We start from the raw sequence: 25,325 nt of genomic DNA on the forward strand, positions 1-25,325 counted from the left end.
GCGTTTGTTTATGCACGCATGCACATGTTGAATTTAAAGAAAACACATTTCTGTGTTTGCACTATATAGTTTTGAATATGGGAATTCACAATTTCATTTATCTGGAAACAGAAGGGGGCGCTACAGGTTTAGCCAGGACTTCTTTAATGCAGTGCAGTCTTCAAAAAACAGCTGCTGGGAATTTAAGAGTTTGGCCAAACCATATTTTAAAATCTAACCATCATTTGTGAACATAATTACTTTAGGTAAAGAAGATGGTCTGAGCCATCTAATATGTGAATTACCCTAAGCCTATGTCCACATAAAATATTGTCAACAAACTCTGAAAGTTAAAAGATGAGCCTAAAATGTCCAAACACCCACTTTTCTCCCCCAAGTCTTTAGATATCTATGGCCTTGTTAACTGACCGCTCTTGTCACACTGTACAAGCCTCTATTTACCACTTGCCTCATTTGAGTGGGGGATTTGAAATCTAATGCGCATGTTCAGTGCTCCGCCTTGTTCCACCGGGATAATCGTCTTCCTCGCGGAGAAACTTGGCCCGTCCATGAATTATATCTGATCTTATTTGTTTTTGGTCCTCGGTATGGACTCTCAAAAAGTAAGTAGATCTGATGTATGTGTATTGCACAGCTGATACTGGTGTATTCCGTGGCAAGTATTTTGTGTTCTTCTGAATGATCATTGTTACATTATATCGTAAAGCTGAGAGGCTGCACCGCTAGTTGGTAGGTAGGTTAGTGTGTAGCAGCTATCCTACAGTGGAACTCTTGTCATGCACCCAGTTACATTTGATCTTGTCAGGTCGTTACATATGCTACTCCATGCAGGAATATAAACGAATAGATGCTACACATTGTCATTTTGTTTGACCTCAAGCTGCGGCTGGCTAGCAGCCATCAGATGCGTTTGTTTGCTCTGAAATCGTCGGCAGGTTATTCCCATAAGATTAAAATGACAGTAAAGTGTTGTAGTGGCTATCTGTGTTGCATCTCGAGGCTATAGCATCATTCGAGGGCATTTACATTGATGTTAACATTACATTCTTGCCTAATGTTGATTTTAGCATGGCATTGAATAGTGTAGTCTACACACTGCATGGGAACGCTGGTTGGTTTATGTATGATTCCCACTCTGGCTTATGCCAAAATGGGATTTAGTCTGGTTTGCGTTGAGAGATTTCATAAAGTTACATAATAGGTTTCAGAAAGAAAACATCAAACTACAATTGTTTCTTTATGGGGGGAACAGGTGTCGCATTTCAAATAGCTCTCACTGGCTTGTCATTTGGCTGGGGAATTGCAGTCCTTCTGCCCTTCCGTTACGTAGCAGGTGCATCAAGGAAATGAGGATTGGTGTCTTGAAATAGATTCAGTTTTCCCTTTGGTATTCCGAGTACCTGTAGTTTGAAAAGTGATCAGTCATTTTAATATTCGTACTCTTGGTCTTTTTCTTTAGTATTGTCACATTCACCTGTAGGGTGATTACCTATTGGCAGAAGTAAAAAAAAATACCTGTGTGGATCTGAAAGGTCAACGAATCTTACATGATGTTCAGATAGATATGGATAGTGCACCATAACCACCATAACCATATGAATGTCAGTGGTCTTCATGTGCTTTCAGCCTAAAACATTTTACTTGCTAAATAGAATTAACTAATAATAGAGGCTTTTGCCTAACAGTGGCATAACATGGTCACTGTCTGAAATAATGGCATCACCTATGGAGGGTCTAGCTCTGAGAAAGGCAGATGGCAGACATCCTTACTAACACAACAATCCTGTATGAGCCTAAAACAGCAGCATGCACACAAACATGATTGAACTGGGATTATTCAAACGGATGTAGCCTATGCTGTTGTGGGTATGACTTAGTAGTACTTAGTAGACTTAGTAAAGGTGTAGGCTATGTAGATTTTCACTGTTCCTGAGTGGTATTGCTGTGTCAAAACAGATGGACTTGTTCTGTAAAAACTGTTGACTTGATCAAGAGTTATTGACACATAGCCTAGCTAGTAGGCTACACAGTACATCTGTGTACATCTGTGTGTCCTGGGTTTTGATACCCTTGTGTGTGTGACGTGTGTACACTCTCTTACTCACTATCAGTATCTTGTCACATTGACAGTCACACATTGTCCTGCACCAGGGTAGACTGGATGTTGATCAAATATATGTAAACATATTTTTTACTCATTTACATAGTGACGTGTTCCGTGGTACATGAATACCACTAAGCTGCAACTCTAATCTAGTCATTTTTGTGTTAGTGTTGCTATCATGAAGGAAGCCTATAGATTTGAAACTTGGTTCTTGTCCTGTTCTCTGTGTTATTAGCTCCTTTCCATGGTAATAATCATGCTATTTTATTACACAGTGCTTATGCCCGCATTTTCCATTATGTTTACATAGCAGACATGGTATTTACCTCATAAGTTTACAGTAGCGCATCAATTTGACTTAATGTTTACATATTACATTTAAAGGCTCTAATCCGTAAAAAAAGTCATTTGAACACTGTCTTTGAACACTAAGTTCTCTGTAGACCAGAAGAACATTTTACATATTTCATGTACTCATGTAATTGGCTTTGATGTCAACCATTCACATGTCGAAGCGTTTTGTCTTGTATACCACTGATCATGTTGACTGTGTGTGGAGGTCCAGGTTAGTCAAAGGAGGCATAAATAGCAGACGACCCAGGCCCAGGGCCAGAGGGTGGTGTTTGTACTAGCCAGGATATGCGTCTGTGTGTGTGTTTGTTGCCTGGGCTACTGTGCTGTGGTTACAGTTGAGACTCGAGGATTCATTTTTCTGCCAAGTATATTTTGTTCCCCTGTGTTAGATACCAATAAACTTTCCTGCTGACTAAGACTGATTGAGGGTGTTGTAATTACTTTATGAACTTTATGAAACAGCACAATTGGCATGGGTGGCAATGGCATAACTCAATGTAATGATTCTTTCTCTCTCAGCTTTGGCTCTGATGTATAGGTTGCTGTTATTCCACTTCAAAATGTGAATGAAATAATCACTTGATGCCGGGGGAGCTGCTGGATGTTAGTGTAGGCCTACAGTATACTGATCCTAAATGCTCCAGAATGCTGCATGTTAGTGTAGGCCTACAGTATACTGATCCTAAATGCTCCAGAATGCTGCATGTTAGTGTAGGCCTACAGTATACTGATCCTAAATGCTCCAGAATGTCAATGAGAATGTGCAGAATACAGAGGATGTCAGAGTGTAGAACCTACAGTAGCATTGACACATTATTAGCAAACATAGCAATCAACATCTAGCAGAGGTGTTATGGATCTCAACAATCTAGGCCTGAAGGTCTGAAGAAGGCTGTTTTGCATGTATATCTGGGGAAAGTACTGTTTGGTCTGGTCTTGAGGATTTGCCCCTGATTCAGCACGCTCAGAATAGAGCATGTTAGCACCGCCCTTTGTGCTGTAACATGTTTCTGAGCATCAGCACCACACCATGTGTATTATGTAACCTCGTTAGTGAGATCGCAAGCTAATGTCAAACAACAGGTATGATAGCCTTTACGGGCCATTGTGGCTTTTGCTGTTTCAATTTTTGTTTCAAAGACTTTAAGACTTAATGATATAGCTGTAATGATATCCATTTTTATTGCTATACTATATAAATGAGGTATATTTAGTTTATTTAATATATATATATATATATATATATATATATATATATATATATATATATATATATACATGATCTTTAATTCTCCCACTAATTATTGTTTAGAAGGTTTTTTTTTCCAGCTATAGGTTACTATATATGGATTCTCTGTGTTACCTGCACCGCACAACATTTCTGCATGCAATTCTACTGTTAATGTCCTAAACCTGGTGTCGCCTTGCAGCTATAGATAGCAGAGAGGGCTAATCCCTAAATCTATCTAATCATGCCGTGCTACATGGATGGACTCTCGTTCAGTGCTACCAAGGGAAAGCCACACACACAGCAACACGTTACATCTCAGGGGTGTATTGGGTTCCCCTACTACACAGAGGGGTGAATTGGAGAAAGACCTCTAACCCCCCCCCCCACACACACACACACACACACACACACAAATACACGCACACACACAGAGAGAGAGAACACAATCATTCACTCTAACATGAAACACATGAATTATTAATCTCTACTGTAACACAGATGGACCTAATAGGGTGGACATAAGCAGTGCAAATAAGACAACCACACCTTTCTTTGTGTCCAGGGAGTCGGCTCTTTTCCACTGTTATCTGATATGGCTTTGTGCCCATAACTGGGCATGTACGCGAGCCTTCACTTTTGATGTGGTCAAAAGCACCTCCATCACTCCGTTTCCTGCTGTTGCTGACCTATTGACTTTCTAGTACAGTTGTTAGGTATTGGATTCTCATTAAGGTCTATAGCAGTTCGTGCTGTTAATCAATATGTTGCTGGAGCTCTGGTAACATGATATTTGGTTCAAATACACCACAAGAGAAAATGAAGGGTTCAGATGCAAAAGCCTCTAAATGCCACCTATGTCAAAAATGAGATAAAGATGGTGAGGGGATGCTCTCCACACATAGTATACGCTAATCAAGTAATTTAACTTCTACTAAATACCACTCTCTTCCTGGTCTGAAATATCGATTTATAGGCAAAAACCTATAGGAGCCTGAATTTAAATGCTCATTTAAAAGAAAAGTAGTCAGACGGATTTAGAGGGTTTTGCATCTGAACTCTTCAAATATACAATTGCAGTTTTGTGCAATATTGACAGAATACTTTTAACGATTTTTAAGGTTTTTACACTCTAAAGTCTTTTTTGAGTTTATTTTCATATTTCTTACCATGTATAAAACACACAAAATCAATATCGTATGCGATTATTCAACTTGTGTCGAAAAGTCAAGTCAGGTCATTTTATGAATTTTAAATATTCATATATTCAATCAATATATTCAAATATTCATCAATATAAAACCTTCAAATGTATCAGCATATGAAGAAACATCCCAAAGATACTTTATTACATGAATACAACTCCTAGGAAAGATTTACGTGCTGTCTTATCCCTTTGCTCCTGCAACTCAGTAAACAACCATAGGAGTTCCGATACTTTTGCACGACAAGTGAACCTAATCCCCCTGTTTAGGGTTTCATGTCCGTGAAAGAGGAAACGGCCCATACCATTACACATACTATAGAGGCAGCGTCTTGGAGTAGTGGGAGACGTGACTATCTCCTCACTTCCAGCCAGCGTGTCTCTCTCCATGGCTTCTGTAGGAATGTTGGTTGACGCAACACCATATTTATAGACCTCAAGATTGCTGATGTAGGCTTGTTTTGATATTACCTCTGGTAGTAAACCTTTGTGCTCTGTTAAATGAAGACTAGTTTGCTATGGTTGAGGATATATTCATGCAGTTTTTTTTTCTAAACCATTTATCTGCATTTTGAAATGATCTTCTCAGACACTTATGCATAAGCTCTATCTTAGCCTGTCTTACACACACACACCTATTCAGTCACTCACTCATTCGCTCACTCACTCACTCACTCACTCAGACACACACACACACACACACACTCACTCACAACCACAACACCTACTTTCACTCACTCTTTTACACACTCTCACTTTTTGTCCGCACAGAGTCCTGTGTTTCTGATGCTGTTCTTTTTCATCCCTTCTCCAGTTTTGCCCTCCTCTCACTGTCTCCACTGGGGAAAGGGTGTTCGTCAGCATTAGTCACTGGCATCTTGTCACACTGAGGAACTCCACTGCTGCAGTCAGTGGCCAAATTAAATTTTAAAAAAAATCCAAGAAGACAATAAAACCCAATGGATGGTTGCTTTATGACACTGCTCTTCCCCCCTTATCTGTCTAAGGTACAATGAAGCAAACCAAGCCCTCGTCAGCAGCTGTTAAGTACGGTTAAACTGTAACACACACAGAGTGGTATCTGTCTGTTGTTGGGGTGTTGACATGGACACCTGATGAACTCTTGCGGGGTGGTGTCGTGCCAGTTGACAGGCGCGGGCGTATGGCGGCGGCGGGCAGTCTTTTTCACGAGTCCAAAAGGACAGGCGGCAGGCCCGTCCAGGCATGGCTGCTCGTGCACGCGTGGTACGGCTGCGCTGTTAACGCCTGATTTGCTATATGGGCCAGCACAAACGAGCCTTTAAAGGCGATGTCCGCCATGGCCGTCTGAAAATGAATGTGAAAATCAAGCGACGCTGCCGTCGCTACGAATTGGGTCATGATGCTACAGAGGCATTCTTGTATGTGTGACCGAGTGTGTACATGCATGGGTGAACTATGCAGAGATTTAGCTGCACGCTTCACAACAGAATGTGCAGATGACCGTTATACTTCAATATGTTTGCCTGTAACTGACCAGCCCCTGTAGAACTAAGGTGGGGGGGGGGGGTCTCACAGGTGGGCTACAGTGATCACTCTGTTCCCTCCACTCTGCAACCTGGCAGTATAATCAGAGTAATCGCCTGTTATCACTGTAAATGCCTGACTCTGAACAATACCTGGCTTCCAGCAACCACTTCACCAAGCAACCAGCTAACAAGCACTTCAAGGATCTTAGAGAGGTATCTTGTCTTTCTCTGTGATGACTGAGACACTGCAGGAAGTGTTCTGTTATCCCCCATGCTTGCATATTGCAACCCCCCCCCCCCTTCCAATAACTGAGTTTGAGTCACAGAACAGGGGCTGATGCCAAGCTGATGGGGAGCAGTAGGCAGATAGTATCTCAGTCCCGATGGAAACGCTAGAGGCTGCACCACTCGGTGGAGTCAGCGCCAACAATGCAGGTCTCCAGCAACACTTCGGACTCCCTGCCCCATGCCTGTCTTCCTTAAAGTCACTCTTGAGACTCTTGCTAGATATGTCAAAGATGGGTACTGCGGTCTTTCACACAAACCGTCTGTGCTCGGGTGCACATGTAACATCTGTCACATGCAAATCAATCATTTGTGCTTTGGATAACCTGTGGTTTCAGTCTGAGGATACTGTACTTCCTGCGTTGACCCTGTGCCTCACTGCCACCGATATCCTCTGCAGAGTCAGTATTTCTGGAAATATCCAGGGATGTGTGTGCGTGCCAGACCCAATTCCTGTGTGAGAAGGTCACCTGAGGTTCTAAAGTTAGTGGGAGTATATAAGTGGAGTGTGAGCTTAAATAGTAGTCCTGTGTTGGCAGACGCTTTTAACCGTGTTCACATGATTGAACTGCCAAGCATCCCTATCAGTGTAACATGGCACATCACATTACCATGTTGCTAACTTACACTGGTTTTACACCTTGGCCTTAAATTAACTGGCCATTCATATTAAGTTGCTTGGTTTTTTTCTCTCTCTCTTCTTCCAGGAGGCCCTACAAAGGATAATTACCACATTGGCGAACAAAAATGAGGAGCTGCACAATTTCATTGATACACTTAGTCACTCCTTGGCGGGAGTTCAGGTGAGAAACTCCTTACGTGGCAGAATGTGTAATATTGGATAGTTGTGTCCCAGGCCAAGGCTTTCACCTTGCTTCCAAAGAGCTGGAGTCACTGAATCCAGCCACACTATGCAACTGTTATGGCTTTTACCCATGGATCTGCGTCAAATCAGATAAGGTTGTCACTGTCTCAGATGAATGGGTCCAAAAATACCTTTGAAGATATTAATGCCCAAACATGGCAAACATGGTTCAAGTGCAAAATATATGTAAACATTGGAATTGTTAGTTTTGGGACCTTAACATTGTGTAGACAAACTCTGAGATGGTGCGGCAACCATTTTCCTGGATTCTGTCTGATTTGATACAGAATGACCCCCATATGAGATACATTGCAATTGATTTGTAACTTTAGTCCCCACAAGGGATCAGAGTGCTCATAAATCTGGCTAAATATACATAAACTTGCTGCACTGATATTTGACCTGTGATGGATTTTTTATCTATTCAACCATCTTTTTCAGTTATTCATTAATAATGAAAGTAGCTGCTTCTCTCAGGAGCAGAAAGTGAGATCTTTCATGACAAAAACAATACATTGTAACAGGGATAGATTGAAACAGGAAGTGTTTCATCCTTATAGTTTGATCTGCTCTCCATTCTCAGGCAGTCTTCTCAGGCAGTCTTTCTGATGCATGTTGTTACTCTGTGTTTGAATGGTGCTGTGCAGGTGAATACCTCACAAGTAGTCTCAGACCTGGAGGAGGAGTTTGACACATTATTCTCCATCCTGGACGAGATGAAGGAGAGTATGACCAACACCATCAAGCAGGAACAGGCCAGGAAGTCCCATGAGCTCCAGGTAAACCAGAGCTTCCTATTAGAAACTCTGTTACGGTCTGCTATTACAAACCCTGCATATTCCCTGGGGTTGTAGATTGGGTACAAAATACGCTCTGTAGGAGTAATTCAGACAAAAGAATATGTGTTTGTGTGTGTGTTTGTGTGTTTGTTATTGACATAACCATGAGTGTCTATTGTGCAGGACACTGGATGACTGTGTATAATTGGAGAGTGTAAGAATGTGTGAATTGTTTGTGTCTGGGCTAGTGCACATCCGGATGGGTGCATGTTTGTTTCTTTGTGTGTTTGTCTTAAACATGAACAGAAGGTGGGGTACTGGGGGGGGCAATACTATACAGTATATGTTTGTGAGGGGGTCATGACCAAGCAAATGTGAGAGATTCAGTGTGTGTGTGCGTGTGTGTGTGTGTGTGTGCGTGTGTGTATGCGCGCGGCGCGCGCATGTGTTGTTTGGGTTTTGGCCGGCCTGTTGAGCCCTGCGCGGCTGGGCCCGGTGATGTCATCGTGCTGCTATGGCAGTTCTCTGGCCAGCCCTCTGAGGCCGCTGAGCAGGAACAATAAAAGTGTGTGAAATTAGCCCAGATAAGAGCTTAGCCATCAGAGAGGCCTGCCCTCTCCAGCTCCCATCACGTCAAGTTCAGCACACACCCTTGCAGCCGGGCTACACTGAACGCACAGCTGAAGTGTTCACATAGTGTAAAAGTAGTTTAGAAATAATCAAACTTTTTCGTATGTGAGCACTGCTCTTGCATCTGGTGTAGCCAGCATCCATTGATCATAGTGAAAGTTAATTGTTGCACAGTACGCTCTGCGAACAAAACGCTTTATTTGCGTGCCCGGTGTTGCCCAGCTGTTTACCACGTATCATGTAAAGGACAACAACCATTACTCTGTATGCATGTGTCATGTGGGCTATATAAAATGACCAAAACATGCCCTTGGTAAAGCGTCTGTGTGTTTTTGACCTTTGGTTGTCCACGGACATGTTGACGTTTCCACTTCATTTGCGCCCCTGGACTTCTGTGTTGCTAGTATAATCATGAGTCATTGGCCGTTACTCTGAGTCAGTCCTCCTTGTGTGTGTGTGTGTGTGTGTGTGTGTGTGTGTGTGTGTGTGTGTGTGTGTGTGTGTGTGTGTGTGTGTGTGTGTGTGTGTGTGTGTGTGTGTGTGTGTGTGTGTGTGTGTGTGTGTGTGGGTGAGGGTGAACCCTGAACACAAAAGCATCCACACAGCCTGGGCAGCTGCAGGTCTGAGAGGACAATATCTGACCGCTCTCTGGCCAAGGGAACCTGAGACCAGATTCACAGCTACCTAATCTCTCAGGCATCAGCAAGGGCAAGATGCAAGAGGGCATTGACACAAGCAAGTAAAAAGGAAACAGATGGACAGAGAGAGAGAGAGAGAGAGCTGGATACATAAGAATGATCAGAAAGAGAGAAGAGTAGAGCAGGCTTCTTGTGTTCGTCCCTGAGGGAGGACAACGCTAATGCTGAAATAAACCCAATCTGTTGTGGTATGACTCGGCTCTTTGAGGCCGCTCACGAGCTGGACCCCACTCTCAATTAATGAGCAACGGCTAAGTAACGGCTGAGAGAAGGTGACACTCCCCCCGGTCACCTTCAGCGCTCCGTTTACTCCCCTGATGCTGTTAAAGCCCTAAATGCCTGGCCTGCGTATGTGTTGACAAAGCAAGAGGAGTCCAGCCACCTGGCCGAGGCTCAGGAAGCCCATGCAGCATCTGGAGCCCTCAGTCCTCCGTCCCCACAAATGTCACCGGAATGTTTTTGCCTCCCTGCCCGTCCCGACATGTAGTCAACTTTATGTAATGCCCTTACATAAGCCCTTTTTTAACCAGAGAGGGCGGAGACTCGTCGAGATGTGTGCATTCAAGCTTAATCCTCTCAAAACAAATATTTATTTGGATTTTTGTTGCTAATGGAGCCTGCAGTCGTGGTAGAGGGGTTGGTGTTGCCATGACGTTCAATTAATGTTCCTCTTTTGGTGCTTAAAATCCCACTTCCCTGTGTTTTTACTCTGGCAGAACCAGCTAACGCAAAGCACCAATGCCTTGGAGAGTGCAGAGGAGCTTCTGGAGTTCGCGAACAACGCTCTGCACATCAAAGATGAAGACGAGTTCGCAAAGGTAGAAAAATGCCCCTCCACCATGTCTAAGGAGACACACACACACACACACACACACACACACACTCCAGTGCCACTCATGTATGTTAGCACGAAGGTCGAGAGATTGCCAGGGGCCCATTTATAAGCAGCTGTTCATCTGTCAGTTGGCTTCAGCTCTGTTGTGAAACATGATTCAGATTAAAAAGAGCCACTGCTCATGCCAACAGACTCAGTTATGTATCATTTCCTTTTGTCGTTTCCTTCATTAAGATAAAGGTAACATCAACTGTGCTATTTCAGAAAACGTCTTTTTAATACTTTACAAACATATCCTAAACATTTAAGGATTTAAGGTCGCCATTGGATATATGTGCTGACTGTGACAGATAGTAAGAGGGTCAAAAAACAAACACACTAACTAAGCCAGAAATCTGTCTTATCATTGGTCCCACCATACATACATGTATGACAATGAAGAAGACACTAATCCTGTTGGGGGGGGGGGGGTCTTTTGTTGTTGTGTTTGAACATGACTTATTTATCAAAGCAAATAATCTCGTTTCACAAAAAAACTGGTCTTAAATAATTCCTTGAAATGATACAGCTGAATTTTCCCCTCACATGTTGAGTTCTGTGGTCTGTGCTTTCTGTATTGTCTGCCTAACAATATATGTTTGTGTGTGTGTGTGTGTATGAGGGTGTGGTGTGGTGTGGTGAAAAATAGACCAGCTGTGCTATTCTCATTTGAATATCATGAGTGTGTTTGTGTGTGTGTGAGTGGGAAAGAGAGAAGGAGTGAATGAGCAATTGAGAGAGAGAGAGAGATCACGTGGGTAATGCGTGTGTGTGGATAGTGTGAGAGGTGTGTGTGTGGATAGAGTGTGAGATGTGTGTGTGTGTGTGTGTGGATAGAGTGTGAGAGGTGTGTGTGTGGATAGAGTGTGAGATGTGTGTGTGTGTGTGTGTATGTGTGTGTGTGTGGATAGAGTGTGTGTGTGTGTGTGTGTGTGTGGATAGAGTGTAGAGTGTGTGTGTTTGTGTGTGTGTGTGGATAGAGTGTGAGGTGTGTGTGTGTGTGTGCGTGTGTATGGATAGAGTGTAGAGTGAGTGTGTGTATGTGTGGATAGAGTGTAGAGTGTGTGTGTGTGTGTGTGTGTGTGGATAGAGTGTAGAGTGTGTGTATGTGTGTGTGTGCGTGTGTGTGTGTGTGTGGATAGAGTGTAGAGTGTGTGTGTGTGTGTGTGTGTGGATAGAGTGTTGAGTGCGTGTGTGTGTGCGTGCGTGCGTGCGTGCGTGCGTGCGTGTGTGTGTGTGCGTGTGTGTGTGTGCATGTGTGTGTGTGTGCGCGCGTGTGTGTGTGTGTTTATGTGTCCGGATAGACGTGTTCTCTACTCCAGAGCAGCTCTGGGCTGACTGATGCGCATGCTCACCTCTCCACCTGCATGGCTCCACTAACGACACCTCCTTCTTCTCTCCCTCTCAACCCGTTTCCATCTACCCCCCCCCCAACCTTACCCCACCACCCACCCCCCTCCTCTCCTCCTCTCCTCTCCTCTCCTCCTCTCCTCCTCTCCAAAGGCTGCCAAACAGATCAAAGATAGGTACGGTATCGCTTTCACTTCTCTCTGCTTGAGCCTGGTGTCCTGTGTGTTGTCTTAATGCAAGCATCAAATGCACTCAAACTTCAATGCATGCGATGCCCTCACATAAACACTTGGGTGGTTTTCCTTTTAATCCTTGTAAAAAGACTGTGTTTCAATGGATTGTAAATAATGTAAAAATATTGAAAGAGATGTTTTAATGTGAATCTGGCCACAGATGTATTTGTGAAATGGGCCATGTTTGTGTGTGTGTGTGTGTGTGTGTTTTGTCGTGTTGTTGAGGGTGACCTAAAGGTGACCTTTAGTTTGGAGTGTTCTAGTTTAGTGGCACCCTTAGGGTTGCTGTCACTAGAGCTTAACATGAGTCAGGCGTTGCAAGACCCTTGTGTTTTGTTTTTTATAATAGTTAGATGACCATAAGGTCAGACTTCACTAAAATGATTTTGGATCATTGTAATTTTAAAGCTGTTTGGACAGGGGACAAAGCTTCACTCATGTTGGATAAAGCTTCACTCATGTTTTGGTCTAAAACATGGATATGAGTTTTTCTTTCTGCATGATAAGTAGATTAAAAAAAATAATTGATGCTTGCATGTGAATTGGAACCTATTGTAATATTTTGTTTGTAATTGGAGAAGAATCGGTTCTGAAATGCTGTTCTGCTGACCACTCTCAGGGTAACGATGGCTCCGGCCTTCCGCCTGACCATGAAGCCCAAGGCCACGGATAGCATGACGCATCTCATGGTGGATTTCTCCCAGGAGCGACAGCTGCTCCAGAACCTCAACTTCCTCCCTGGTGAGTTCCTTAAATCCACACCAAAACAGTGTGGGAGGGGGCAGCATAAAAATCTGCAGTTTCTAATCTATAGATAGATAGATAGATAGATAGATAGGGATACTTTATTTATCCAGAAGGAAATTAAGGTGTCCAATAGCTTATGCACATCACACATACATCCACACACACATACATACTACAAAAAAACAAAGGAAGATATCAATAGTGTGCCCTTACAGTAAAGTTAGATCTTAAAGTCATGTATGGAGTATGTGAATCCATGAAGCAAGATTAGTGAGATATCCTTCACATTTCAGAGTAAATTGCATTTTGAACAAAGTTCAAGTTAGACAAGCTCAGGTTTAAGATATGTCATTAATAATCTCACTATATAAATGAAATATCTTGGGTTGAACAACACTATAAAAAACACATCACAGGAAGTATTACAGCAACTGAATGAGGCCACTAATATTGGCCTTCTTGAACATTCTGACGTTATTAGTCCATCCTTATACTCTTTAAATAATATTTACTGTCAAAAAACACTTTATAATGTAAGGGTACGAGATATTGTAATCAAGATGGTGATCTTTTTTTCTGGCTGGAAACAGCTTTGGCCTGTTCATTTTCTCATCCATCTTTTTAGTTCTGGTTAACCAACCACAGGCTCGTTTTTAAATAGGTGCACTGATGTGGTTTTTTCCTTGTCTCAGTGGGCAGAATGCAGATTTTCTGTTTCCCTCATTGTGAGCACATTTGTTGTCTGCTCATGCAGAAGAGGTTTTCTCTCCTGAGGTCATTGTGTGTGTGTGTGTGTGTGTGTGTGTGTGTGTGTGTGTGGGTGGGGGTGTGTGTGTGTTGGTGTGTGTGTGTGTGTTGGTGTGTGTGTGTGTGTGTGTGTGTGTGTGTGTACATGTGTGTCTTGGGGAGTGTCAGAAGGAATAAACCCCCCTAGTCAAGCAGCACCATGTGAGTGGGTGTAGGACTCACCAAGCTTAGTCCCTCAGTAGATCGTGGTCTTTCGCAGCTGATGTAAGGTCAGTTGTTACAATGCATATAAGGGTAACTGGAACTAGCCCTGACAGCACACACTGACAGTGGGTCAGTTATGATGTAAAGAGGTAGTAGCTTTGACAGACTTGCCCATCAATCACAGGGACATATGAAGAGGCATGATAACGGCAGCCCACAACAGATCTGGCTTCCTAACAACAGAAAGACTGAATGCTTATGTTGCATTCACAATCTGCATGAGAACCAAAGTCTTTAAGTATATACAGTATATACTCTTTTTGATCCTGTGAGGGAAATTTCCAAAGTCTTCCAAAGTCTCCGTCTACCAGATTTCTTGAACGTAAAGAACAGGAAGCTAAAGGCCCCTGGTGCTATCAGGTTGAGGAGAGGAGTGCAGTGACTTGTGATGGGATGGCCAGTGACTTGTGCATGGAGTGGAGGAGGGGAGGCTGAGACTGAGCACCCAGAGTCCTGCCTGCCTGCCTGCCTGCCTGCCTGCCTGCCTGAGTAGGGGGGAGGAGAGCAGAGGGGATGGGTGCGGAGCGCCGGTCTCCCAGGGGGCATCTCAGTGAAGCAGGAGTGAACATGCCCCACACCAACGCACTCCAAAGGGGCTAAAAATACCACAGAGACAGAACATGGGCTCCTAAAATCTGAATCCGATACTAGAGGGAGACTTTAACAAACCAAAATGAGGAAGAGAGTCCCTCAGGTAAAAGAGGCTCTCTGGGCAGGCGGAGAGAGATGTGCAGCACAACTTGGGATCTCTCATTGTGCTCTTAGACAGCCTAGTGTAGTCTAGGTAGCTGTAGTGGGTGTACTGATGTAGTAGTTAGCTATAGTGGGTATACTGTGATCAACCCCAAATGTTAATAGGCTACATATGGGGCAGCCGTGGCCCACTGGTTAGCACTCTGGACTTGTAACCGGAGGGTTGCCGGTTCAAGCCCCGACCAGTGGGCCACGGCTGAAGTGCCCTTGAGCAATACCCCTCACTGCTCCCTGAGCGCCGATGTTAAAGCAGGCAGCTCACTGCGCCGGTATTAGTGTGTGCTTCACCTCACTGTGTGTTCACTGTGTGCTGTGTGTGTTTCACTAATTCACAGATTGGGATAAATACAGAGACCAAATTTCCCTCACGGGATCAAAAGAGTATATATACTTAATATATACTTATATATATATCCTTGCCTATTTAAGTGGGTATACTGAGATGGTGATGCTTTTTAAGTGGGTATACTGCGTAGTCCTGTGTATCACGTAGACTACACCGCTGCTCTTAGACATTCAATGTGTCTGTGTGTCTATGATGATGGACTAAGGCACCATGTGCTCTTTTCCTTTCGCTCCATACTTGATGTTGATCCTTATTGAAAGTTCAGTGACGTCCCACACTAGTAAAGACAGTTGATAAGAGGGTTGTTGAGGACATGGGTAGCTCTCTGTTTCCTTAGCGAAGCTGTGTATGCGTTGCATAGGTGTGTGTGTGTGTGTGTGTGTGTGTGTGTGTGAGAGAGACTGTGTATCTTTGCTCCACATATCCAGCCAGACTGCAGCTCTCTGCTCCTCTGCGCTCCTCTTGCTGTGAGCCACTGGATATGCTCGCTGGACCGTTCACGCATCCCGGTTGTCCCGGCTGAGTGCAGAAAGAGAGAGAGCGAGAGCCGCTCCCAAAAGTCACAAAGCCAGCCAGTCTCTTTAGCTAATGCCTCGGCCTCGGCCCCCCTGCTACCTCCGTGACTTCAGCACAACTCCTGTGTCTGACACTAATCAGCCTGGCAGCAGTGGTCTGTCTGGCCAGCATGTTGAGTGCTGGGCAAATTTAGCAGTGCAAAAAAATGTAACCCCTACCCCCAGCTGGGCTCAATTAGGCTGACGATGGGTTCACGTTACTGGGGGAAAGCGGATGTGCTGGTAAGGGAAGCCTGGAAAAGTAGAAAAGGCATTTGATGGCTTGAAAGTGATGGCACACGTGAGAATCAGTTGTGTTTTGTTTTATCTTGGTGTGTGTGTTTGTGTGTGTGTGTGTGTGTGTGTGTGTGTGTGTGTGTGTGTGTGTGTGTGTGTGTGTGTGTGTGTGTGTGTGTGTGGTTGGGGGAGTGTACAGCTGGTGTGGTGCTTTTAGTGTTTTCGTTCTTAGGATCTTCGAGATAAGGATAAGTAACCCCAGTCAGATGGCACCAGGGATCTGTCATCTTTTTATAAATTCCAAATCTCAGATTACACTTTGTTTGGCATTTTCCTCATGACTCTTGCCTCAAAACATGTTGTTTGTTACAGACACTTGTTGTCTGTAGCACAACCTGTAATGGCACAGTATCTGAACTGGACGCTATCCAACCCTATTATGTAGGAATTTAAATTACAGTAGCAGTCATGTCATATTTGTATGTATATACACACCAAGCGTCTAAGTATCAACTATTGGACTAGATTAGATTAGACAAGATATCAAGAAATTGACAGAGCTACATAAACGCCTGTGAGTGTGATGGCTTGAGTCCTGTGGCTGAAGAGGTGTATCTCAGGAGCAGAGGCCTCCACCACCGGCGATCCCCCCTGCCACCTCCCTCCCAGCCCTGACCGCTTAGGGCAGTAGGAGACAATAGGGGCCGCTTGGGGTCTGAAAGGTGGGGTCACTCTGCTGCCCAGCTCTCTTTTCAAACACGCCGAGAATCAGAATGGCGTTGCGTCTCCATGGAAACCGTCACACCCCCCTATGGGCCCTTGAGAGCTGGTCAGCGATGCGGTTTGTTTTGATTGACAAATGAATGAAACTTCCCTCTGTTGAATAGGGCAGGGCAATTCTTCATGGTGCTTTTTATCCACTTCTAGATGTAAAATCGTTTATTTGATCAGACACTCGCTCTGCATACGCCTCAGGTGTTAGGAGAGGGTTACAGTGAAACAGCCAGAGCGTAGCAGGGGTTATGAAGGCCCAGCTGTGGGATTCATTGTTTTTTTTTAATGGAGACTCAAGGGTACTCCCAATTACAGGCAACTAAGCCACCTGCTCTGGCCAGTGATGGACACTGTGATGGTAATAAGACATCTGTCACCCAGCCCAGCCGGTCCTCCTCTACTTTTGTGTGCATTCAGATCAGAGGATTAAATTAGGATGCTGAAAAACTTTCATTATCTAGATCAGATAGCACAGGGTTTAAATATTTACAGCGTAAAGTACAATTGTCTAGTTGCACATCAATCATGCTTCTTTTATTGCACAAAATATCTTAAAATTTCCTGCTGCTTCAGGTATATTTAAATGCACAATCTGAACAAATGCTAACTGAGAAACAATTTTCATGAACAGAATGAGTTGATGGATGGTTGATTATTTCTCTCTTTTTTTTTTTTTTTAGTTCCTCGAGCGCCTGAGATTGAGGCGCAGGACTGCCTTGTGGTGGACAACACGGTGACCGTAGTCTGGCGGATGCCGGTGGAGGACAACAAGATTGACCACTACATCCTGGAGTACAGAAAGACCAACCACGAGGGCCTCCCCCGTGTCAAGGACGAGCGCTGCTGGGAGGTGGTGGACAACATCAAGACCACAGAACACACACTTACAGGTACAAACACACCCTTATAGACACTCTTACACACACCTTTGCACACTCTCACTCACAATAGTTACTCATTCACAAACACAATACTACATTCCTGTTACGTTGCAAAAATGATATGGTTGTGTTTGTTTGAGTGGTGTTTTTATTTCCATTGGTCTGAACGCCCAACAGGCCTGAAGTTTGACTCCAGATACATGAACCTCCGGGTCCGAGCGTGTAACAAAGCGGCCGCAGGGGACTACTCGGATCCAGTCACGCTGGAGACCAAGGGTGAGGTCCAGTTCCAAAACAGGCAGTGGGCATTTTATTTTTCTGACAAAGGAGTACGGGAGGCCATTTATTATTTACAATAATATTATTTACATTTATTATTTACAATAATATTATTTACATTTATTATTTACAATGATATTATTTACATTTATAATTTACAATGATATTATTTACATTTATAATTTACAATGATATTATTTACATTTATAATTTACAATGATATTATTTACATTTATTATTTACAATGATATCCTGGTAAGACACCTGAAGGGGGAGAGGGCCAGAAGTCATCTTGAATTGCTCCCCCTTTTCTAGTCATTATTCAACTCATTCATTGTTACTTGTTTTCTCTCCAGCGTTCAACTTCAGCTTTGAGTCGACCTCCTCCCATCTGAACCTGAAGGTGGAGGACGGCAGTGTGGAGTGGGACCCTCAGGGGGGCAAGGGCCTGGAGAGCAAAATCAAGGGCAAGGAGAACAAGGGCAGGTGAGCCCCGGGGTCAGCAACTGACCCTTTTCTAGTCCCGATGTCCCAGTACAAGACCTTGCACATGTTCAAGTCTGTTTGTGTAACATACAGGTATTTCATGTGCTATCTAAAGGATCAGGTCCATGGATATTTTTGGATTAAAGATCAGTGTAGAATGCTGGAAGAATGCTCAGATTTGAAATTAGCGGTATTTAGATTTTTCTTTAGTTCTTTTGCTTCCAGAAGTTACATTTTAAGTCCCATTCTGACATCCTAGATATTTATTTTACCTAACACCCACCACATAGGTGTTCAGAATTCAGTTTAGCTCTAATGATTGACTTCCTAACATCCTTGAATCCATAAAGAAAGTTATCTCCCGGTAATCTAATATTTCATTGTACAGATTAGCACTGAAAGAATGTTTGGGTTCCAGTGAGCAAGAGGGAAAGACCCATCACCTTTGTCACCTTGAGTGGCTCTTTAACCCCTACACAACTTTGTTCTGTCAGCAGAAATGTAATCATATGCTAGATTATTTACAAGACCCCATAAGCATTCATTTAGCTTTAAGCAACAACACTGTTCTCTCAGGACCACTTAGCTTCACCCATAACCCCCCTCTCTCCACTCTACATCTTTTTTTTAACCCTTTTGCTTTTATTTGTCTCCTTATGTTCATTTTGCCCACAGCGCACACCTTGCAAATCTGAAGAACATGTCAAGGTGACCTCATGGCTCTTAGCTTTAGGATTTAGCTTAGCGGGTGGCATTAGCTTCAGACGGCTGCCTGGGGGCCGTCAGGCCAAACAAACACTGGCTTAGGCGTAGTGCTCTTATCCAGTGCCTCCCCAGGGCAGTGTGCTTACTGGGCCACAGGCCTCTGACGCAGTAAAGCCCACCGCGTTGCTGACCTGGGGTCTGTGGTCTCACTATTCACAAGCACAAATGTGGAGGCGCTGGATAAAGATGAGATAGGCGTGTGTGCCGTGTGTAGTGTGTGCCGTGTGTGTGTTTATTCTGACTGCCGGGCAGAGATCAGTCACGTACAGATGGATGGCTTCATAATCATACTCTCAGCAGATCTCAAGTCTGTACTGAAATGGCCAAGGAGAGTGAAATTGTGAACAGTGCATTTTTGTCCACCGACTGAGCCCATCTGTGTGTGACTGTGTCCCCTAACTTCTTTTCTTTGTGGGTCTCGTTTGGGTTTGTTTGCTCTTCTTCCTCCTCTTGAAAGAAATGGTGACAAAGCCTAATTCAGATCCTAGCCTTACTTACATCTTTAATCAATGAAAATAACAAGTAAGTAAGTAGTAATTTTCGTATACTAATTTTTTTTCACGCTTGCATCTTATGACTTGGTGAGTAAGATTCCCTGTAATATAGTTTGTGTAGTCCATCTATGTTCATCAACATCAAGTTTCTCCATCAACATCAGCAGACAGTCCAGTGAAACTATGTGCACACATGTCTTCAACTTAATTTGCATACTAACGTCAATGGTTAAGCTAAGTCAATCACATGCATTAAGCGCACCTTTCGATCCAAAGTAGAAGAGCAAATTTAACGACATTCGAATCTACAGTCCATCATGTTGCTAAACCAGAACCATACTGACTGAGCTGTCACTGAAAAACCAATAGTGTGGATAGTTTTTTTCAGGTGTCACAGCAATGTCCAGAGGAGGGTTGGACTCTTGTGTACTCCTCAGTGCTGCCACAAGTGACCACTTAGCGCCTGTTGATTGGTCTGCACACATTATGTGGCCTGTCACTCAGTGGCCAGTTGTTCCTGGAGTTCCTCTCCAATGTGCGGCATGTGCCATATGGGCAGGGCGGGCAGGCCCGTCGCCTTGGATACGCGCTGCGCCTTTCAGCAGCTGCCAGTCCACAGTGACTGATGATCAACCCCAGACATGTGTGCACTTTGTCCAACGTTAGGCATGTCTCAGAGAGTGGCGCCATCCTCCATCCCAGTTCCGCTTTCTCTAGTCATGCGCTGCTGATGGATCATGCAATTGTTAATTTGATTAAACACCAAACACACAGCTTGCCTGGTCCTAATTGTAGAGTGTAAGAGCGCTAATTTGATTGTGCTTCCCTGGATTACCCATGAGGCCGAGAGGGGACATGTAATCACAATGCACTGGGTGACTAGAGCACAGATGATATGTCATTGCATCTGCCTCCCTAGTCTTACACCATGCCATTATTACTCTAGTGTCACTGATGTCCTTATGTGCCCTGTGCATTTTTGTATTTCCCAAACCTGTACAGTAGCTACTAAAACGTGTGATACAAGTCACTCCAGTAGTGTGTAGATTTGTTTCACTTTTGTTGCCATTTCTTCATTTTTCTGACTGTGGTGTCGTTCCATGTCAACCTCTTCTTCTCATTTGTCTGACTCACTGGTGCTCCCTTCTGTTTGATTTTCGTGTTTTGTTCCGATCCTGTGTCACTTGTTTGTTTTCCTACTGAACTAATCCCCGATGATGACTACTATGTGATATCATTTTGGTGCCTAGTGTGTCCAGTGTCATCATTCTGCAGTAAACTGAATGCTGTGTTTTGCTGGGGCCTTTTCAGAAGTGGAACGCCGTCTCCCAAGAGAGCGTCGACTGCACGGTCGCCGGCAGTAAGAGGAAGCAGGGATCGCTTTACAGGAGAGTCCTACACAGTGCTGGGTATGGCAGTCATGGGCTACTACACTATTATACACGGGATTGACGCACTTACTCCGTGTATAATAATAATAATCAGCAGAACAATTATTCTCTAGATTTTCTTATATTTTGTGTGTGTGTGTGTGCGTGTGTGTGCGCGTGCATGCTCCTGCCCTCCCTCAGGTGACACGAGTATGGACTGTGGTCAGCACTACTGGGAGGTCAAGGCCTTGAAGGACTGCAAGTCCTACAGCATCGGTGTGGCCTACAGGAACCTTGGCAAGTTCGACCAGCTAGGCAAAACCAACACGTCCTGGTGCATCCACATCAACAACTGGCTGCAGACCTCCTTCGCCGCCAAGCACAACAACAAGGCAAAGAGTCTAGACGTGGCGTTCCCCGAGTGTATAGGAGTGTACTGTGACCTGGATGGAGGTAAGGGTCAGCAGCAGATCTCCTTCAGTGAAAGCAGCAGTGACCCAATGAATGATTATGGGGGAAATGTAATCTTTAACACGTTACACCATTTGAAGGATTACTATCAGCCAACGTGTTTTTCAATTTCATCCCTCCTTGTTGTACAACCCCAAATCAGAAAAAGTTGGGATGTTGTGTAAAATACAAATAAAAACAGAATGTGATAAAATACAAGTCTTGTAAACCCATATTTAGCAGCAAAAAGGACATAGACAACATATCAAATGTTGAAAATTAACATTTTGACTATTTCATGGAAAATATTTGATCATTTTGAATTTCATGTCAGTACCATGTTTCAAAAAAAGTTGGGACAGGGAATGTTTACCACTGTGCTGCTTCACGTCTTCATTTAACAAAACGATGTAAACGTTTAGGAACTGAGAAGACCAATTGCTAGAGTTTTGAGAATGAAATGTTGTCCCATTCCTGCCCGATATAGGATTTCAGTTGCTCAACAGTATGAGGTATTCTTTTTCATTCCATGATGCACCTAATTTGACAGGTCTGCAGACAGGCCATTTTAGCACGTGGACTCTTCCTCTATGGAGAAATACTGTTTAAATATGTGCAGAATTCATTTTGCCATTGTTTTCCTGAAATATTCAAGGTAGTATATGTTGCACAAAACCTGTATTCATCATTCTGAATTGATTGTGCCTTGCCAGATGTGCAAGATTCCCATGCTGTAGACACTAATGCACCTCCACACCTTCATAGATGTTGGGTTTCGAATTGAGGACCAAAACAAGTTGGAAAGGTTGGGTGCTTGGGTAGGCCCTCTTCTCTTTAGCCCAGATGAGTCCATGATTTCCAAAAAAAATAGCAAATTTTGATTGGTCTAACCACAGGACCTTTTTTCACGTTACCTCAGTCCATTTTAAACAAGCTCAGGCCCAGATAAGACGGTGGTATTTCTGTATCATGTCTAAATACAATTTTGGCTGTTGCATGGTAAAGTTTACTCTAGCATTTCTGAATTAAGTATCAAACTGTTCTCATAGACAATGGTTATCATTGTTTTTCCTGAGCCCATACAATGATTTTCTTTACAGAAACAGGTCTGATTTTAATGCAGTGCCATTTGTTCTCTAAATATTTTAATGATATTATGTACTGTAGATGATGACCTCCCCAAATACTTCACAATTTCATGTTAAAAAGCATTAAAATGACATTGTTTCATCATTTGTCCACACAGGTTTACACAGAGTGATGAATACCCCTACATCTTTACTTATAAGAGACTCTGGGTATGAAAAAGAGCATCCCAGAGAGGCAATCATGTTGCCAGTTACCCTAATTAGTTGTGAAACATTCCTCTTTTGGTTTTCTTTATCATTGCACAACTTTTCCAGCATTTTGTCACCCCCTTCACCCCCTATTTCATATTTTCCATGAAATAGTCTTTTTTTAACATTTGATAGGTTGTCTGTGTCCTTTTGGTTACTAAATCTTAGTTTTGCAGATTTGCAGATTATTGCATTCTGTTTTTATTTGCATTTACACAACATTCTGATTTGGGGTTGTACGGTAGAATTAATTTATTTCCAACGTGATCACCCTGAGTACTACTTTCTAAATGGAACGCCCTGAAAGGAGGCCTTAATGAGTTCATATTAACATGTGTCTAAGGTGTACATGTCATTATAAACGGTGTGATATACCAAGATGTGGGTAGACTGTGGGACTACTATAAGTCAATTGATTACTAACAATAAAAGAGTTCTCAGATGGTAAGTCTCCTCTGTGACCTACATTTGGTCTCTCGGTAGTATCCTGTAGACCGGTCTTTCAGGTAGTGTCCGTTACAGGGAACAGTATAGGCCACAGGCGACTCCAGCCCCATGAATCCTGCAGGGCCATTGGATACCTCTGTATTGTGTGACACTCATTTCCATTCTCCTGCAGGGATGCGACTGTGCAACAGATGAATGTACTCCAAGGCCTTTTCAGTTTCTCAGCGTTGGAAATGGCTGTCCTTTTATGTCTTGCTTTGCCTGGATATGTGTGAAGAGTGGTTTTGTGCTGTATGTCTCTGACTGAATTGTTTAATCTCCAGTTGTTTCATCTGATTTTTTTCAGGTCAACTCTCCTTCTACAATGCAGAAAGCAAACAGTTGCTCCACACATTCAAGACGAAATTCAGCCAACCTGTAGTACCAGCTTTCATGGTAAAATAGTTCACTCACTCACACATACACACATACAAAGAACCCCCCATACACACACACACACCACATTTGTTTGTGCTAACAGAAATACACAACATGTGTGTGTTTATCTCTTGGATGCAATCCTGCTGACCTCTAATATCAGTGGTGCTATCAGGGAACACAAAGGACAGCAAAAGGCCACATCTGTACGTGGTCAGGTTATATGTGGCTCTGCGTCAAATAGAATCTGCCCTACTTGTCTGTATGCCAATGCATCTCACAGTACAGTCCGATAGTTATTCAGGGCACAGCTACATTTAGCTGTAGGCCGTGGCTTCTTGTACGGAAGTGTGAGATTGATTCGCTTGTAGTATCTCTCTAGTATGTGAATCTGAATGAACCCTAGTGTGTCAGAGTTCACTTGTTTAAAACGAGTCGGTAATTACGACTCGTAATCTCTCTACCTCAAACGACTTTTAAGTTGAAATGCAGCTTTGTGTGTCTCTCACAAAAGGTTAAAGCTTAACTTAGGCAGTGAACCATGAACCATTGTATAAAATATCGAAACTGCGTAGGTTCCTTATGCAAGTTATACATGGAATCGATCTGCATTGTTGAGACGAGCTGTCTCCTCTACGTTTTGTAGGTGTGGTGTGGTGGGCTGTCCCTGTCCACAGGACTTCAGGTCCCAAGTGCAGTACGAAGTTTCCAGAAGACGGAGAACGGCATTGGTGGCTCCAACAGTAGTCTCAACAGCATGGCGCAGTAGCCTACGCTTGTCCAAGAACTCACCTCCTCCCCTTTTCTGCTTCCTGTGCAAGCCACTCCCCATATCCTGTGCACTTCCTGAAGAGAGCTGCATCCATGAACTTACCCTGAAGAGACCCTGTGAAGCATTATGGGAAACTGAGTCATTTTTTGTGGCACTCTAGCAACTCGCCTCGCCTTTACTCTGACTTTACTGGAGATTCTTCCCTTCTGTTTGAGAGACATCTCTCTCTCATCCTCAATATTTTGAGAGACTCTGGCTTTCTTTTGGGGACATTTGCATCAGGAATGCTAGCTGCTTAATCAGGGAATAGATGAGAGTGCACTTTTCCTCCTTTACTTTGTTCTAGGTTGAATGCTATTTTTTTTTTAGATTTTATTTCTGAAGTGAGTGTGTTCAGGCATGATAACAGTGTCCTTTACCTGCTGATTTACCTGTTTTATTCTACTAATATACTTAAAGACGTCAGTCTATTGTTTGTGTTTGTGTGTGTGTGTGTGTGTGTGTGTGTGTGTGTGTGTGTGTGTGTGTGTGTGTGTGTGTGTGTGTGTGTGTGCGTGCATGCGTGTGTGTATGTGTGATTATGAGTGTATGTATGTGTAGAGGTAACTGGGAATATAACTGGCTGTAACCATCTATGTAATTCAAGGCATTTTTCCTTGAATCTCCATTGCCAGTTCTCAACTGAGCAGAGTAACCTTGTCTTCAAACAAACAAATGTTTACGCTATGTACAGAATCTGATGTGGGGAGACTTTTTGCACAGTGTATAATATGTAGTGCTGCTTTTTACAAACCCTCTGTTATTGCTGATCCATTTCTGTCACAATTCTACCTTCAACTGAGATTGGGACTGGACATGCACCTGTGAACCTGGACTTCAACTAGTTTTGTATGCACTGTTGTCAGAGAAATTGTGCTCTTTTGTCATGGTCGACCCTGTAAACCATGTAGTCCTGCTCCCTTAAAAAGAAATATTAATGATTTCTGGAAGTGTTTGTCCTACCATGAAATAAATTATTTAATCAATGTTTTCACAGTTCAGTATAAATGTTTCTTCTATCAAAATAATGCTTAAATTGGAGATATTCATAAGC

At 43.3% G+C, this 25,325-nt stretch overlaps 1 protein-coding gene across 2 annotated transcripts; it reads left to right on the forward strand.

Moving 5' to 3' along the window:
- Positions 1–516: 516 nt before the first annotated feature.
- On the forward strand, positions 517–25,261 carry fsd1l (fibronectin type III and SPRY domain containing 1-like). Of its 2 annotated transcripts, XM_076283720.1 has the most exons (14): positions 517–602; positions 7,391–7,486; positions 8,196–8,327; positions 10,372–10,473; positions 12,033–12,055; positions 12,732–12,853; positions 17,215–17,424; positions 17,593–17,691; positions 18,051–18,180; positions 18,856–18,888; positions 20,751–20,848; positions 21,011–21,262; positions 23,390–23,478; positions 24,107–25,261. In XM_076283720.1, the coding sequence occupies exons 1-14, from the start codon at positions 588–590 to the stop codon at positions 24,227–24,229; spliced, it is 1,524 nt and encodes a 507-aa protein (XP_076139835.1). In that variant the 5' UTR covers positions 517–587; the 3' UTR covers positions 24,230–25,261. The 2 variants fall into 2 exon arrangements, with proteins under 2 accessions (XP_076139835.1, XP_076139836.1); XM_076283721.1 differs by lacking the exon at positions 18,856–18,888.
- The last annotated feature ends 64 nt before the right edge of the window (positions 25,262–25,325 follow it).

The sequence above is a fragment of the Alosa pseudoharengus genome, unplaced genomic scaffold, assembly GCF_046254945.1.
Source record: "Alosa pseudoharengus isolate Yale_2024_CS ecotype anadromous, Long Island Sound unplaced genomic scaffold, YU_APseudo_1.1 YU_APseudo_1.1_scf_14, whole genome shotgun sequence".
NCBI classification, from domain to species: domain Eukaryota; kingdom Metazoa; phylum Chordata; class Actinopteri; order Clupeiformes; family Clupeidae; genus Alosa; species Alosa pseudoharengus.

What these genes read in the sequence shown, in the direction of transcription:
- fsd1l (XM_076283720.1), top strand. An exon ending in CACAGAACACACACTTACAG is followed by an intron (nt 17,425 to 17,592) that starts GTACAAACACAC and finishes AACGCCCAACAG; the next exon opens with GCCTGAAGTTTGACTCCAGA. An exon ending in AGTCACGCTGGAGACCAAGG is followed by an intron (nt 17,692 to 18,050) that starts GTGAGGTCCAGT and finishes TTTTCTCTCCAG; the next exon opens with CGTTCAACTTCAGCTTTGAG.